This window comes from Symsagittifera roscoffensis, chromosome 2, assembly GCF_963678635.1.
Source record: "Symsagittifera roscoffensis chromosome 2, txSymRosc1.1, whole genome shotgun sequence".
Classification (NCBI taxonomy): domain Eukaryota; kingdom Metazoa; phylum Xenacoelomorpha; order Acoela; family Convolutidae; genus Symsagittifera; species Symsagittifera roscoffensis.
In genome coordinates this window covers 4530784-4548939 of record NC_087063.1, presented here as the reverse complement: position 1 = coordinate 4548939, position 18156 = coordinate 4530784, and the positions used below count along the sequence as shown (strand labels likewise).

At 33.1% G+C, this 18156-nt stretch overlaps 1 protein-coding gene across 1 annotated transcript; it reads right to left on the bottom strand.

The window, feature by feature from the left end:
- Positions 1–339: 339 nt before the first annotated feature.
- Positions 340–8994, bottom strand: LOC134839659 (type 2 lactosamine alpha-2,3-sialyltransferase-like). Its single transcript, XM_063855282.1, has 4 exons — positions 8510–8994; positions 2770–3530; positions 2334–2350; positions 340–920 (listed from the first exon to the last, which is right to left on the bottom strand). Exons 2-4 carry the CDS (start codon positions 3402–3404, stop codon positions 484–486), a joined length of 1089 nt encoding a protein of 362 aa, XP_063711352.1. The 5' UTR covers positions 3405–3530; positions 8510–8994; the 3' UTR covers positions 340–483.
- Positions 8995–18156: the final 9162 nt, after the last annotated feature.

The window sequence follows — 18156 nt, the reverse complement described above, 5'->3', positions numbered from 1 at the left end:
AAAAATGTGTAATAAAATTAAAAAAAAAAACCTTCAGTTTGAAAAAACTCGACGGCTTTTGTCTAAACGCGCTGATTTTTTCAGTTAATTTTTTGCAAGAAAAAATGCAGTCGAATCATTCTGAACATGTTAAGTTTCGTAAAAAAATCTTATATTTTTGCTCACATTCCTGCCGTGTTTTTTTTTGTGAGAAAAGTAAAAAAAAAACAGAGTAAACCAAATTTTTTAGTTTTTCACAGTTTCCCTCGGGTCTCTTTTCTCATATGTGTTTTCTTGGATGATACTGACTAGATCTATTCTAAAATGTTTTGAGACCTTATTTGTAGCCGAAAAAATCTCTTTTTCAGCAAATACATTATTTTGTTTTGTAAATTAAGATAATTTAATACAACAGATCTCTAACTTGGTTTCTAGGAAATTGATAATAAAAGCAAAATTGATTTAATTTTTTTTGTTAGCGACTAGTTTTTGCTATAGAGTTTTTCACAATACTGTCAAACGGCCTGAAGAAAATAGTTTTCGTCTCAGTTCGGGTTCATTTGACTTACTATGCACTCCTGGATACCTCTTGGGCATTTTCTCGTTTCCATAATAATACATAAATGACGAATTGGGCATAGAATTGAGACCGTAACAAAATCCAGCTATTGTAACGCTCCTGCACATGTTTAAAGCCACTTGAACAGCTACAAAACCAGTGGTGCTTCTTGAATTAGTGGTGTTTTGGTTTTGATTGGACCTATTGAACAGTTGTTCCGAGATTTCAGGGTTGATTATCATGATTTTGTCTGCTTTAACTGGTATTTCTAGAGGACTTTTCTGCCAAAATTTCATCGGCTTTCGTAAACTCGGTTGAATTAACTGAGACACCCAATTGATGTCGTCTTCTTTAAATAAGGCAACTGCAACTGCGCCTTCTCCTATGCAAATTATGAACATTTAAATCATTTACACTAACTTCGGCTCTTTTTCTTTGCCCCCCCACCTGCAATTTTTTACTAGTAAAGTTACTGTTCACATTGTCCGATCATTATGAAAATTGACATGCGGACTAATTAGGATGAGCCAAACACATTTGGTCTTTCATATTTAACCTTGTAAAACCACTCGTTACACCATAAAATTTATGGTCGTCGGAGGTGGGTGGGGGGGGGGGGGGTTTGGGGGATAAAAAGAGCCTTAAATTCTTATTAGTTTTCAAATTTTTTTAAACTGAGCTGTAAAACAAGGCTCGGACCAAGTTAAGGCTCGTTTTCCAGGCCTCATACCCCCCCGCCCCCAACTCATATCAGCATCAATTTTATGGTGTAATGAGGGTTTTTACAAGGTTAATTATGAAGACCAAATATGTTTGTCATGGGCTCTTTTTCCTTTTCCCCCCCACCTCAGACGAGCTTCAATTTTTTAGTGTAACGAGTGGTTTTACGAGGTTAATTATGAAGACCAAATATGTTTGTCATGGCCTAATTAGTCTATATGTCAATTTTCATAACAATCGGACAATGTGGTCAACAAACTTACTTGTAAAAATTTGCAGGTGGGGGGGGGAAGGAAAAAGAGCCATGTCATGGCCTTATTAGTTAGCATGTCAATTTTCATGATAATTAATCGGTTGGTAGGAACAGTAATTTTAATTGTAAAATTTGCAGGTGGGGGGGGGAAGGGGTAAAGGAAAAAGAGCCCAAGTTACCATCCTCCCCATCCCCCAAACCACTTGGGGGGGGGGGGGTGTTATCGTGGTTCTAATTTGAAACTTTCAGCCAATCAAAATCGGAAATTTAACAGCAGCGCATTGAAAACCAAATTGAATGCTGGGGTGGAAGGTCTTAACTTGATCCCGAGGCTCTAGATTAATACGACGACAGGACATTAAGACGACATGATATAGTTATTACCAATATCCTATACTATTGTACAAATTTGTGAACCTGATAACAATTTATTATTGTTTTGACTAAAGTACGATTAAGACAATTTATCCACAAGGGAAAGGACCAACATACGAGCTTTTCAGTTCATAACGGAGAACCGCTGTTGTGCCCCTGCGTATGAACTACATGCATTTTTTATTATGATTATTATGACAATAGGACGACAATTCAGCGATAAAAAACATTTAAAATAAACTGTTGGCATTTAGTAGGTTATTTCTCAGAAACACATTCGTAGATTTGCTTGTAGCGTCGTCTTAAAGTCCCATCAAAAAGGGTTGTCGTCTTAACAGCTGTCGTCTAAATTGCCAGAAACCGTAAAAACACGCTTTGAACTGGTTAAAATCACACGCTGTGGTAAACTAGCTATTTTTTTTTTCATAAAACAACCAATGGACAAACTGGGATCCTCATAGGCACTAAAAACACTAAACATCTAATTTGATTTTAGAAATCTTAAGATTGGAAAGAAAAATTCGTTTCCTTCTCTATCTTTTTTGGCTCTTTTCCAGTTCCCCCCTTTTGACTTTTTCTGAAATTCAATTTATAAAAGTCTATTTAAAATGACTTTTCATGTTATAAACTGCATCAAAACGTGTCAGCGTGAACAGGTGAACAAATTTTTACAACATGTCTTTCATTCGAAATTTCGTATGATCAACTCTTCTGAAAAGCTTTATTTTGCTATTTTACGAGGGGGTGGGAAACTGGAACAGAGCCCTTTTTTATCTATAGTTATTTTGCGTATTGTTATGGGAAGGGAGGGGTTATGGTGATGGAAAAAAGCTTCAAAAATAAGTTGAATCATTTGTTTTTTTTATCTGTAAAGTTCAAATGCTCATTTTTGCCTTGGTAGAATTCCAAGGTTGTAGGTGCTGATTCAGGATACAGCACCCTCAAGTCTGTTTTGGAACCGACATCCTTCTCGTACCCTTTGATGGGCGCCTTGTTTAATCGTATCACGACAGGGAAAGAATCAATAAAAGAACCCTGGCGTTTGGAGCGTAAACACGAGCCTGAGCCTACCACTATGCATTTAGAGTGTCGAGCTTTTTTCACAACTGGATTTTCAGCGGGGTCTTTCAGCAAACTCAAAGCTTGAGAAAAAACCTTTTGTTCAATTTTCTTATTCTTTTCTATCTGCACAAATGTGGAGTTTTGCCGCCCAGTTGAATTTAAAAACTGTTTAAACGAAGTATTGGAGAGAAAGGGGTAAGCATTGACTTCATAATCTGAAATGACCTTCGTTGAATTGTGATTCAGATGTGAAGTTTTGTTCTCTGAAAATAAAGATGAGTTCATAAATCGATGGAGTAAACTTGGTCTCATCTGATAATTATGGGTCACATTCTGACTGGATAGAAGAAAAAAACATACTAATGCTAGAACTGAAAAGGAAATAGAAATTTGCAATAACAGTCGGTATGTTGTCGGATTAGCAGAAGATAAAGGAATATAAATAACAGAAGTCATTTTTTCTAAGTTTCACGACCAAAGTGTATAACTAGAAAGCAATTTAAATAATTAACCTAATCCCAAAATTTGTAACACGATAAGATGAGCTTGAATTAAAAGAAAATGCGCCGATAAACGCAACACCTGAAATATAATATGAATTATATATTTTCTGAAGTGCAAAACATTAAATAATAAATATACCACGTGGTTATTTTGATTTTATAAACTTTACTTTTCTCACAGTCGAATGCTTTCTGTTTGCTTCAAATTTCTATCTTATTTTTTATTTATGTGGTTTTTAAATGATTTTTTTTCCTTTTTAATCATTTGTAAAGAGGAATCCTTTGGAGAATTTTAAAAAATTAAAAAAGATGGCTGCCATAAGCAAGACAGATAATTTTTTTTCAAAAACAGCCCAACCGTTACAACATTTTTGCTTACGCGACTGTTTCTCGGATTTAAAAAGACTTCTTCAAAGATTGGATAAATCGTAGAAATGATGGTATTTTTACTCAAATGCTCTTACTAGAATTCATAGCGAGAAAAACCAAGGACATAACTTATGATTTTTGTGGTGATCGAGTGCGTGGAAAAAGTGAAAAATTAAATATCGTATCAAAGTTTGGGCTTTTTTTCAGTCCCCCTTCTGATATTTTCTGAAATTCATTATTTGAAAATCTATTTAAAATGACTTTTCATGTTATAAACTGCACTAAAACGAGTCAGCGTGAATAGATGAACTAAATTCTACAACATTTATAACAAGAAAAATGCCGTGTCAACAATTTTTTGAACATCTTCATTTTGTAATTTTACGAAGGGGGTGGGAAACTGGAAAAGAGCCCCAAGATGTTCAGACTCTGTTTTAAAAGTGATTTATTGTTCCGATTTTTTTAACGAAACTAACGTAATATTTGTGTTCGGGGTGGTTTTTCTCTTCAGACAAATGTCGACTTTTTAACTAATCACTTTTGACGGAATTTTTAAATATCATTCAAGGTATTAATGTCCTGAGCATAAATTTGAAAAGATATTTCACCTGTGGCAATTTGGGGGTTTAAAGATTGCCATTTTGGCTAATTTGGGACAATTAAAGCGCAATAGGTTTTGCGCTATTAACACGTAAGCGGAGATTTAATAACACATAAGCGGAGAACTTAAAAGACAGTTAGAAGATTCGGTGCTTCAACCTGATACGAGCAGTCTAGTTATCATTTTCATTTTGTGGACTTTATGACGTTGAATTCTGCTTTTAATCTTTTTTAACTTGTAACTTCCGATTGTTACAAACTGAAATGTTGCCAATCAACCAGCTACCCGAAACCGATCTACCTCAGAACGGAAAAGAGACAGAAATATCAATATTTTCAGCTAACGATGAACGATGCTACACAATATACAAAGTTGCTCGCATATCAGGGCCAAGCCCTGCATGCTCCGATTACCCTTAACTGGTATCGAGATAACCTATAATTTCAGACTGTCAGTATTGTTAAAGTGGTACACAGTTTTTAGCTTGCCTGACTTCAATTTGAAAGAATCTCAAGCACTGGATAGTACGTCACGAAAACTTAATTCATTTTCCAAAAGAATTAAGTATTGAACGGCCAGTTTTCAACCGTAAGTACGTTAATGCAAGCAAACTCGCATAGTAATCCTATAGTTACAGCATCAACCCGCACGTGATGAAAGTTTTTGGTGAAATTGGTTTATAAAAAGCCACCCTGAGCATATATATACTCCTCGCTTTATTCAAAAGTCGAAACAATGGGAAATTACTGTAAGTTTTAAATGGTATTTGATGGAATAATCAAACCGCAGTAATGGAACAAAGATAAAATAAATGTTTATGAAAAGTAGGCCAAATGATCAAAACAATTGTCACAAGATGAGTTTTTGTTACCGTAGTTTCGTCAATGATTTGTCAGTAGTTATAGAGAAATGTTGTTAAAAAAAGTGTACCATTAAAAATTTGCTGTTACAATTCGCCTAAATTTTTTAAACGCATAATTTTGCAGAATGTACAATTAATCGATTTGGCCGAATTTAGAGTTGCGTCGTTTTTAGTTTGAATCGATTGGAGCAGTATTTGGTTTCGGTTTTCAGAATTTTTGTTTTGAGTGGTACAAGACGCTAAAAATTTTCTCAGGTTAGTTTGAAAAACAACCAGAAGTCATAGTTTGACCAAAATTCATATTTTGATCAAAATCCATAATGGAGCAACAACGCATAAAATAAACTGAGTCGAACATCAAACTAAGTCAAAAATGTCAAAGTGAATTTCAAAATTTGATCAAAAGCCCATAAACGCACGGGCATTTAGTCGAGCTGAAACCCAAAAATTTAAGTCAAACCGAAATGTTTTTTTTTTGTGTGAAATTTTGTACGATTTTGTCCGCTTGCAATACTATATATTAAAAGCAGATGCACTTATCAGAATTTTTCATTATGATTTTACTTTTAATGTGCAGTTAGCTAAACTGGCAGATGTTTTGACCATGAAGAAGACCACCACAAGAGCGTCTACAAATGGTCCCAAAATCAAATAAAAGAAATAATTTTAGGCAACAATAAATTCGCTTCTATAAAAACAAATGGCTTAGACATAATCCAAATTTCAGTTTCTGTAAAAACAAATTGTTTTTTTTTGCCCACAATAAGAAAAATAAAATTGTTTTACTTTATTTAAACACTTTTTTTGTTATTCTACGGCTTGGAAAGAATTTGTGTTTTTGCCAATTGTTTCAAGATTCAAAAAACGAACAAACTGATCTCCGACTAAATTTCATTAGTTTTACTTGTTTGGGAAATCCGAAAAAAAAATGTTTTGAGCAAATGTTAATGCCAGGTGTTTTTGTGGACTAGCTGGGGGTTGCACCAGCTTACAAAAAAAATTGTGTCATTTCTCCAACACTCAGAAAAACTGAATTATGCATTCTGCCAGAGGTCAACAAAACTGAATATTGTTAACTAAACCGTCACCACCTATTTTACCTGTACATTAACAAAAATTTAACCCCTTTTGCGAACTAAACCAACAATTAAAGATCGGCCAATTTGGTACCTTGTAGTTAAAGATAGTTGTCAAGATCAAAAAACGTTTAGAAAAAAATCAAAACTCGCAATCTTTTTTGCTCAAACAATCAATTTGGTCCCAATAGATTTGTCAAAAAGCTCTAATATTTCTTTGCCAAAGTTTTGACCCCTCTTCAGACATATTCTCTCCAACCTATTGGCCATTTTTACTTTATGTTTTAGCGAATTTCTAGTGCTGATTTTTAGGATTTTTTGAAACCATATTGAAAAATCACGACTATTCCAACGTTATTTCGAGAGGCTTGACTTATAAAATGAGAACGCTTGTTTTCCATGTTCCCTCTACTCGTGAATTTTGTTTCGAAAATCTGCTCGCGTCCCAAAAAAGCCATCAGAAGAAAATAGTTTCGATCTTTGGCAGGCATCATAAAATCAGGACTCGATTCGGAGCAAGAAAACAACAAACCTGAAACTTTAAAAATCCTTAGAAACGTTTTGATGATAGTGATTTTTCCCTATTTCATTTTCAAAATAGCAAAACCACTTCTGTAAAATTGTTGTTGATACTTTTTTATATGCTGATAATTTTTTACGAAAGTTTTTTGCTTATAGCTTTTCCGTTTTTTTTGGCAATTGTCTACCAATATGCGAATGAAAATTCTCCAGTTGGTTATACCAATAAAACTTAATTCTGAAAAATAGGCTCAGTAAAAAAATTTTAAAGAAATATCAAGCAGTTTCTAAATGAGCCAAGAAATTTAATATTGGAAGTGAATTCCTGCGCGATTAACAAACAAATTGATGATTTACCAAGCGCTCCTGTTTCAAGTTAAGTTTTTTTTATCCTCAACGGTATTTTTTTCACTTACCTCATCTAGCATTAGCAGCAGATTTTCTTTTTCCTTTGAATGGTAAAATTAATCAAAATCAATGGTACTGAGTCAAAATCAAAATTTTTTCGAATAACTTCGATTTTCTAACCAGCCATTTTTAAATACGATCCAAAACATGTAAAGTTTTTGAGAATTAACTTTATCAGTGATTATATTTCTATAATTTCAAAATAAAGTTTGTCCTAATTTAGGCAAACTGGCACCTTCTAAACAATTCAGCTAACATTTAGTGCTACTAAGACGTAAGCGTTGATTTGATCCGGTCAAAAATCGTTCCAAATTGAACTGAGGCGAGCAATTTGGAACGTAAATACGCTGATAGTCGCTAACTACATGGTTTTGTATTCTAGCTTGTGCGTGTAGAAGTGGTTTAAAAAAATTTTTAACTAAATTTTTTGTTTTATTTTAATTTTTTTTGAAATTTTATCAGCTTGGACTTCTGTTTTGAATTGGGTACCTATTTATTGCTTAAACTTTTAGAACGTTGATTTCCTTGTCACCGTATTATGTTTTTGCCAATGAAATGCTAATATAGCAATTTACGGAGTTTTACGGAAAACATATGAAGAACTTTCCGGAAAATGCGTTTTTTTGTTTTCATTTAATTCTTTTTTACTCTTTGAGTTAAGGCGCTATCATTACACTTTGTTCTAAATAATTTTAACTAATCACAAATGTTTACCAACTAAAGCGCTTGGATCAGCTTATACAACTCGTTTTTCCAATCGGTATTTAATTTCGCCATCTATGAGATATATATCAGGAAAGACTAGCAAGTTTCAGAAAAAAATTAGAATGGACTACCACAAAATACAATTTTTATTTGCAATTATTATTTATGTTAATGGAAATACTAATAGCGGAGTTCATGAGTGCCGAAGTACAAAAGAGCCGAAAATGATAAAGCCCAAGAGTGACAAAATTTATTTAGATAATGAGGTTTCAAAATGAACAAAGCCAAAATAATCAATAGATAGTATTTTTTTCGGTGCTCATGAACTTCAACACACCTGAGCGCCCCTTTATAATTATTTTTGTGTGCAATTTTTGTCTAGACGAAGTAAGAAAAGCTCAGAAGGCGAATAAAAAATTACTCCAAGTAGTCAAGCTTTAACATAAAAACCCTGGTTATTTGACCAAATATTAGACTAATTGCTACTTGAAATTTAATTTTATCTGCCACTTACTTACCTTGCTACATTTTAGAATAAGGAAATGTTAAAGATGAGCTGAACTTCATAATTTGAATCTCAAGGAGAACAAACAAGATATCACATTTGCAAAGAGTTTGAAAATTTGTTATGCAAATATAATCGAAGACAACGAAAGCAATAAATTAAAAGTCTTCGAAACGTAGAAAAAACTTTGTATAGAAGCATAAATATATACCCGGCTATCCGTCTGATTCCAGACCATAAAATAAAAGTAATTTTTAAGCTCAGCTTTAACAAAAAATATAATATCAAAGTAAGGATTTTGAATGAAATGCGTAAGACATCGGAAAGAATCTGCATTTTTAATAGAAATAGTTGAAAATAAATATTTATTTATAATTTGACTTTTGTCACTGTAAAATTTTAATAAGAAACTAATCATGATCCATGACTAAAATTTACGATAAATTGCAAAGCTGAAACTATTCATAGTTTCAGCTAGAGAATAAAATAATTAAGATAAGAATCAGTTGCTTTCTTCCCCCCTATAACCTCGCAAAAAAACCAGTATATAACTAGATCTATTGAGAACAGGGAAATATAAGAGTTAAATTATGATTGGTATTAGACTAAGGAGTTGCACGAACCTATCCGGCTGAAAATAGATAGCGTGACGAACAAACGGTGTACCCTCATCCAAAGTTACTCTATGAGAAGGCCACCTCGGACCTAAACTCACTAGATACAGTTGAACAAACAAACAAACCTCGAGGACAATTTCACTTCTGGTAAGTTCCTGAATGATACGGAAGCCCTAAAAAGTGTTCAAAAAAGAGAAAAAACGTTTAGACACTATGTTGAAGAAGAACATTTAGACTTTTCTCTCATGATACAGAATTAGTAAAAAAAACAAATAATGGAGAAAACTCGCAGCACTCTCCTAGAATATGAAAACTACAAAAACGAGAGATTTCGCGCCAGCAGACTTAACCAAAAAATGTTTCTGCAACCAAAAAACTTTCTTTCCAACTTCGTTCCACTAAAAAAGTGTGCGCAAAGAAAAAAATCACTTTTAATTTCAAAGTTAGGGGCATCATTGATTCTCAGACCAAAATTGCCACTTTCAGGCGAAAATTGCCTGACAAAAATCACCAAGTTTCTTTTAAAAATTGCCAGCAAAACATTTGAGTTCGCCTGGAGAAAAAAAACACTCCGAGCGCAAACATTCCGTAACTTTCTTCAAAAATAGGAACTACACAAATTTGTATTAGCTTGCCTCGTATCAATTTGAAGTAATTCTTGAGCTGGACTAATTCCCACTTACGTACGTTAGTAAAAATAACGAAAACCGTATGGTAAGCTCTTTCAGACAATCGACTATTTATCAGACTAAGCGACTAAAAAATGAGTCGAAACTCTTGCTTCAAACGAGGCATCTGCAAGTTGCGAACGCTTGCTTCATTCTATTGTTCTCATGTTCGGCAGCAGTGCTACTGTGCGCGTGAATCAGTGTTTTGCGCCTAACTTAGATAGTTTTGCATTTGGAAATGATAAAAACGTTTCACAGAACTCGCTTTTTCGTCAGAAGATTTTTTGACGTCTGTTAATCAAATATGCAATATTTGCTTTACTTTGATCTTCTAGATAATTCTGTTTCATGTTTTCTGTTTCAAAATTGCTTTGCTAAAAAACAGGTCACTAAAAGGGGTCAGACTTATGCTAACAAAATGCACACCATATAAAATTGAACGATTGAGTAAACAAAACCAAGACAATTTCATCCTCTCCTTTTCACGTACTGTTATATTTTTGTTATAGTTATTGCATTTGAATTTAATTAGTTTATTATAGAAATTTCACATCGGCAAACTTCAAGGCACTATAACGTTTGTAAAATAATTGCAGCTTAAATATTCCTTTGAACAAAAGATATCAGTATCTTTTCGATGGGGTTTAAAAAAAAACGAACCAAACTGATCTTAAAAAGTGCTAATTTATCTGGAAAAAAAATCATGTTGCTCATAAATATTTTGAAACTCTTTTAAAGTCATGTTGCCTTTTTTGGTTTGTCAAAGTTTTAATAAAAATTTTCAAAAGCGAGCTTCTAACACAGAGCTGGAGCGTAGCTTCGCATAACTTGCGATACAATGCCAGCGCAGCAATGCAAACAATACAATGCAAGCGAATAAATAATGAGACGGAAGAAAACAAAAACGCCAGGGGAAGAAAACAAAAATAAAAAGACACAAGTTTAAAATGAGCTTTTAGGATTTACCGAAGGGGCACTAAGCCAACGACCATTAACCCGAAAACAAAAAATTCCAAAAAAAAACTGTTTATAATACGGTACAATTTTTCGGGCAATTAGGTTTTAAAACTTTGAAATCATTTAATCTATCAGTTTTGCTTTTGAAGTGACACAATTTAAGTTAAATAAGTCGATGAAAAAAATCAAGACGAAAATTAAATCAAATAGAAATTTTAAACGAAAAAAAAAGGCTTTTAAATGTATCAGGGCTTTTAAATTATGCAAATTACAGAAGTGAATCAAAAACACTTGCATATACGATAAAAATTTGTGACATTACAGAAAACTCCCTGATGTGGTAACCAAGTCGATAAATATAAGCAGACAAGCGAAAGTCCCATAACGAGGCCAAACTGTGTATTTTGTGAATTGTGAGCGGATCTCGCATCATTGACAATGCCTTTGTTCTTTCTTTGTTTTTTTAATTCTCGTTGATCGTTCCGAAAAAAATTTCAAATGTTTAAAAATTTGTCTATGGATTCCAGAGACACACAAACACCAAATTATGCGCCAACTGTGCACCATATGTCCTTGTAATGCCGTTAATTTAATTTTTCCCGGGGAAAAGTTCACACATCTTGAAAACAACAAGGTCCGATCGAGACTCAAATCCTTCACCCAAACATACGAAGGCACCCGCGTTACTTCTAGGCCAAATAGAAAAAATTTCAGAAGTTGCTACGATTCTCTAATAAAACAATTTCACAATTTTTGTACAGATTTTTTTTTTACAGTGTTCCCGATTACTAGACTTTTGCCATCGCAAGTTTGAGCATAGCAAAAAAACAGTTGGAAAAATGTCAATGAGCTCAGGTAAAAAAAAACAAAAAAAATTTCTCGTTTTTCGAATTTTTTTTTTAGAAATTTGAAGAAAAAATTTATATCACGTTGAAGTTCATCAAATTTTCAGATTATGTTTTAACATCATAAAATTTTTCCAAGTAGAGAAAACTGGATCAAAGTCATTCACTTTATTTCGCTTTTCTAACTGATGAATGTAATTTGCCTTCCTTTCAAGAAAGTGAATTTGATTGGAACGTAAAATCAACTCAAAAGTCAAACCGTAAACGATCAATTTTTTCTCATTATTCTGTTCATATTAGTTTAAAAAACATATGGCTCAACCAAGTATTGATTTTTACAATTTGGGGGGGGGGGGTTTAATTTGCTCGATGAGAGCCCTAATGAGAAAGCTAAAGCTAGTACAAATACTAACTAATTTCTTCGCATAAAGCCAAGTAAAATCGAAAAAAATATATTGCGTAACGTCTATGTTAAAATAAATTGTGAAATCAAGGTAATATAAGTTACGATAAAGTGCAAGATTAAGATTTTGAAATTTAGCACAGGAAAGTGTATTTGGAGACGCGAATAAGTAAAGCAATTCAAGACTGGTTACTTGCTAAGGCATTTTTACCTTTTTTCAATCCAATTTTGTTAGCTCTGCTGAAAATACCAACTGTACCCTTTATAAGAGCTAGATAGACATAGCGCACTGTTTTATACGTAAAGCAGATGAAAGTATATTTTATATGGGCATTTCATTCACGCCGTAAGGTAGGAAAAGGAAGCATTCTATGGAAAAAAAACAAAAGCAACAGTTTACTATTTTATGAACGAGAAAAAATGCTCGCAGTTAATTTGTATTTCAAATATTGTGGTTTCATTTTATTCAACTTAGTGTTTTAAATTTCAGAAAAAAAACTATTTAAAGCTTAGCAACTGAAACGCTGAATTGCATTTTTTTTAATATGGGGGCTGCTGAAATATCAGATTACCTGAGGAAAGACGGCCCGGTCAAGAAAAAAAAACAACAACGATATAGCAAAGCAAGCGCTTTTTAGCTGGAACCCCAAGGGTCGGGCAGGCAATGAAAGCCAGAAAATGCATAAAGAAGGAGCATTTAAATAAAACCGATGAAAGGGAGACTGACTGTGCTGAGATCAAATGAAACTGATTTTGACGGGACGATGAAAAAAGACTCACCAAAGATCGAAATGCATTTTAAGCCACCATGCTCTTCAAGGATTGAAGACAATTAATTCATTCAGTTTGAAATTATTTAGTTTGGATTTTTTCTGAGTTGGATCATTTCGGTGCCTCGATTACGCGTTGCCAGAAGACGCGTTGCTAGTAATTTCGCGTTGCGAAAAATTTCGCAATCATTTAGTATCACAATTCACTCGTGGTTGACCTCCACGTAAAGAAAATGCTAGTCATGTCATACAATTTCAAAGATACCGCTTATGAAAAAATGTCATGACACAGAGGCAAAGCGGAACTTCGCGCCACTTGCGATACCACACAGGCATAGCAAGGCAAGCTAGCAGATAGAAAATGAAGCAAAAGCTACAAAACAATACATTAAAAAAAACCATAAAAACAAAGGTTTCAGAAATTTGTCTGGATGATGTTCAATTTGATGAAAACAAATCCACAAACACATGTAACACTCGTGTTTGTAACTTTATTTCTCAAAATTTTTGGGATGTTCGTGACCGAACACAATGACTAAAACCATGGTTTGCTCAAAACTAGAGTCACCAAAGGGATGATCGTCTAGCATTTACAATTCATTGGAAACGACCTGAATTGTGTAAGAGTTCTCTTCGTAAATCATACACTAAAAGCATCAAACTTTTAAATTTTGGCGGTCATTTTCAAAGAGGATGAGTTTTCAGCCTGTTTGAAAAAAGTTATCCGGAGAAACGGAAAAAAATCCAATTTTTGTGTATCCAGGACTACGTTATGCAGGCAAACAATTAAAATTTCATGCAAAAATTTTTTTTGCAAAATGTTTGTTTGAGTACAAAATTCAATTTGCGGTTGAAAAAAAATTTAGGGCAATTTCAATATTACTTAGAAAAATTTTTGTTGTCGCCATCAAAAAAATGCTAGTCATACAATTTTCATATATGGAAATTGTATGATAACATTTTTTTTCCAAATAAAGAAACATAGTTTTTTTTTCATCACGAGACTGTTTTATTTGGTTCAAATTGCCGCAGAAACCAGTTTGAATCTTTTTTCAATGAGTTTTTGAAATTGTATCAAAATTGTATGACTAGCATTTTTCCATACATTTGATGTATGGAATTGTAAGATAATCATTTTCGGTTTGTGGAGGTCAACCCGTGTTTAGTATTCAGACACAATAATTGAGCGGCAGCCAAGCCGAAAAAATTTAGTCTCCCGCTGAGAAAAATTGTCTTCAATTGAAAACCTGTTTTATAAAACAAAAATTGCCTGTAAATCTAATTTTTTTCAATTGAAAGTTTTGGAAAAAAATCTTGTAAATCAAGATTGTGTTCAGTTGAAAAACTTTTGAAAAAAAATATTCTGAAAATCTAAACTTTTACGCCCTTCCCCGTACGGAAACACACAAAAGCATAAAAGTCTATTTTACCTTTAAAACAACGCTATATTAGGCCACTTTTGTGATAAAACATAAGCCGAAACCATTGTGACCAATCAAAGTTTTTAAGCAAAAAACAAACAAGATAAAACTACAAAATTAGTAATTTTACAAATTACAGTAACAGATCATAATTCTTTCACTTACAATAAAAACAAATTACAGAACACCAAAATTTTTTGAAACAGAAAAATTAACAATGACATATTTCGAAACAGAAAAATTTACTTACGCATAAAAAAGCAGGCTCTCGCCAATTTCGAATATAAGACCTGTACCACGTCAGGCGTAGTACTTTTCTCAAAAAACGTGTTTGCTGGAAAAGCGAAGAATGGATTTTAGCCCAGCTATCATATATTTTAACTATTTGTAAAACAAGAAATATCCGTGTTGCGACAACTAAGCCGAAAAAACTTAATCAGACAACCGACAGGGCGAAACTTTTTTGAAACAGAATTTTTTATCTTGGAGTTTTGAAAAACAAAACTGCCTGGATTTGAACCCACGACAATTGCAATCGCAGGCGTAGTAGTTAACTCTAGTCCAATTATTCCGGAGAAACGAAGATATTTGAATTTATTGTCAATATCAAGAGCACTGATATAGTTTCTTAGAAGTATTTTAAGTAGTAGACCGGTAGCTTAAATTAAATTTTCAAGAACTTGAGCATAATCGTAACGGAGAGCACGTGAATGAAGTCGAGCTATTCAAATGAATTTTTAAATAATTGTTAACTCGAAAAAAGTCTATATTCTCATGTGATAAGGCTTACTAACCAAAATTCGCAATTCACTCACAGCAAAGTAAAACATTTTGAACAGTCAAAACATAAGGTTTTTATGTTCTTTTTTTCAAGATTTTGTAAGTATAGCAGAAAGTTCCCATGAGAAAAATTATTGCTTCAAAATCAATACAAAACAGGGACTGACTAAACAAAAAAAACCCCACACTTACTCATTATAATTTTTAGCGGAATTGTTTCCTCATTCACTGCCATAGCAAAATATTTTTCTGATTAGTTATGAAAGATCTACTATACTTCTGGCTGTTTTATTCAACTTAACCGGTCAATTCAGTTACCCTAAAGCACCTTGGCTACAAATTGCTGCCCAACTCTTTGTAGTTTGTAGAAAAAAGAATTCATAGTCCACAAATTAATGTTATCAAACATTCTAGTTTTCTTCTGACCCTTAGTGTAGTTGCACACCACGAGGATCTCAAGACCAGGTGGAACATATTATTTAACACTAGCGCAAGACTCGCACAGACGATTCTTCAAATAGATCGTTGAACGTCGAAACAGATTCCGAATGTATGTACCAAAACAGCGATATTTAAAACAACCTTGAAGATAAGCTGGGCTCATCTATCATGAGTTTCTTTTTTAATCAAAAACGCCATATCTTGATAACCAAAATGATTTGAGCAGATGAAATTAGAGGTCAGATTTGCTGCTCTATATTGTTCCCTGACAGCATCGCACTAAAGGGTTAAGAATTTCAGTTTCTTGTAGTTAGTTTTAAATCGAAGTTTTAAATTGAAAAAAAAGATTGAAAAAATCATGAGAAAAGCCAAATCTCGGAAACCTGAAAAGAGCTGAGCAGTAAAAAGTAGAGGCCGGATTTGTACCCTGACAACGCCCCCTGAAAAAACCCTGGCCGATCCCCACCATTACGGTTGAGAATTTTGAGATCGGCGAGTTTTTTTAATTCAATTTTTTAAGCAAAATCAAAAAAGCACAATTCGCCATATCTCGAAAACTAAAAAGATTTAAGCAGCCAATCCAGTGCGTTTAGTTTTTTTTAAACTAAGTTTTGAACAAAACATTTCGAGACAAACCCACCCTGGTGGAATCGACACCCTCGGCATTAAAAAATCAAGATGACGGATAAAAATCCATTAAAAAGATCAAAAGTTTTCAAATTAAAAAAGGTGACAAAGTACAAAAAATAGAGAGCCAAAATAGAGCCAAATTTGTGCTAAATGCGTAAAACCGTCAGCGAGTTTTTCGATAATCTATCGGTTTGGTTTCTAACAAAATTAATTTTTTTTTTCAATCATAGTATTATCATCTCGTGTCTTGTTCATTATGTGGATATTTGCGAACAACCAAAAAACATCTTTCAAAATGTGCAAAATTTTAAATTTTAAGCAAAAACTTTGTTACAAAATGTTTTCATTTTTTGAGAAAATTTCATGTTTTAAGTAACAATTTACAAATAGAGCAGCTACCAGCTTATTTTCCTTTAAGTTTTTTTCAGCCTCAAAGCTTTTGATAAAAAATTCAAATCTTGTTATTTTGCTATTTAAGGTATACTACACAAGTTTCACAGACAATGCAGGAATTTCAGTAACCTTCTAAATTCATATTGCCAATAAAAACCATGCTTTAACTAGCTGAACCAATCGGCTTTGAAGAAATCCAGCAATTTTGAATTCAAACAGAAACAAAGATAGCCGGCTACAATGTAAACAGTTCAGAATGTTCCGACAATAGTCTCAAAATAATACACTTTTTTCATATTAGTGTCGTTTTTCTGTGTGGTGTGACAAAAAATCTGAACAAAAAATAGAAATGAGGCTCATTCGACAAACAAACAAATAGGACAACTGGAAAAAGTTTCGCAGAAACAGGCGAAAAAAAAAACGGAAATCGTAAAAAAAATTTTCTATTATTTTGCAGATTATTTTTGAACCCATGTTGATTACCAAAACTTTGCTAAAATCTCCAAAAACTAAGTTTGCTCGAGTGAAACTAAATTTTAACGCCTTAAATAAGCTAGCTGCAAGCTGACCTTATTAGCTCGAAATTAGTGTTTGTCAAGACTGAGAAAAAATGTTCGAACTTTTTAGTGTCATTCAAGTCAAGACCAAAAGGGTTTTAATATGGTAACTAATTCCATCCAATCCCAAGATTTATAAAGGTACCTAATTATGCGTGGAAAAACTCAAATTCTCCCGAATACAGAGTTTCTCCGCGTTTTTCAAATGGTCGGAACAATAAGTATTCATAATTGAAGCATACTAACAATCAAATTTTTTTGGTGGAACGACGTCAAAGTTAAAATTTTCCATTCTGGATAAAAAAAATGGTTTTTATATTTTTTTCGACAGATTATATATTAACTAGGCATCATTCTATGAAACCAAACATGAGAAAAACATTTTTCACAAGATTGAAATTTTATTGGAAAAATTTCATTGCTAAAAATAGTAATATTGCAAATTGGTTTTTGTATCAGAGCACTTCGAAGCTCATTTTTACTAAACTCATTTTGAGCAAAAAAGAACTTAACACAAATTTATACCAAGAGTTATTTCATGAATCTTAACAACTTTCGAATCCTATCTGTATCTAGTGTGCCATAAATTGGATATTCTGACTGGAATTCAGTTTTGTTTAAAGCATAAATGATAAAGATATTTCTCAGTTTGGCACGTTTTCTCAAAATGAAATCTTTTAATTAAGCAAGGATATCTGGTTGTTTATTTTGCTCTTGGCTTATTTTTCGAGGAGTTATTTTTGGTATTCCTTTTTGAAAACCAGGACCGAGCCAACTTCATGATGAAATCCAATTATCGGAGCCCGAGCTATCTAAAATTTTTTTGTTATAAATGCTCCTTTGACGCCAATATTTTCCAAATTTAAAGTGAACATGAAAAAGTGCCCCAAAACGTTATTGTTGGCACGGTTCCGCTAACAATTCAAATTATTGGCCAATTGACGCTTTCAAAGAAACTTTTTAAGGTTTTGAACAGGGTAAATTTTTCCAACCTGTTCTTTCAATATCTACAAAGAAGAATGATATAACATTTGAAAACAAGAAAAGATTAACCGACGACTCTAATGGATTGCAGCTTATTGCCTGGCTCACGTCTTTTTAGCACGTATTAGCAGTATTTCTCCAATCTTTTGCTTGAAACCTTGGTAATTTTGAAAATATGAGTAAATTTTGCAATT

What these genes read in the sequence shown, in the direction of transcription:
- LOC134839659 (XM_063855282.1), bottom strand. Translation starts at nt 3,404, where the DNA reads ATGACTTCTGTTATTTATATTCCTTTATCTTCTGCTAATCCGACAACA.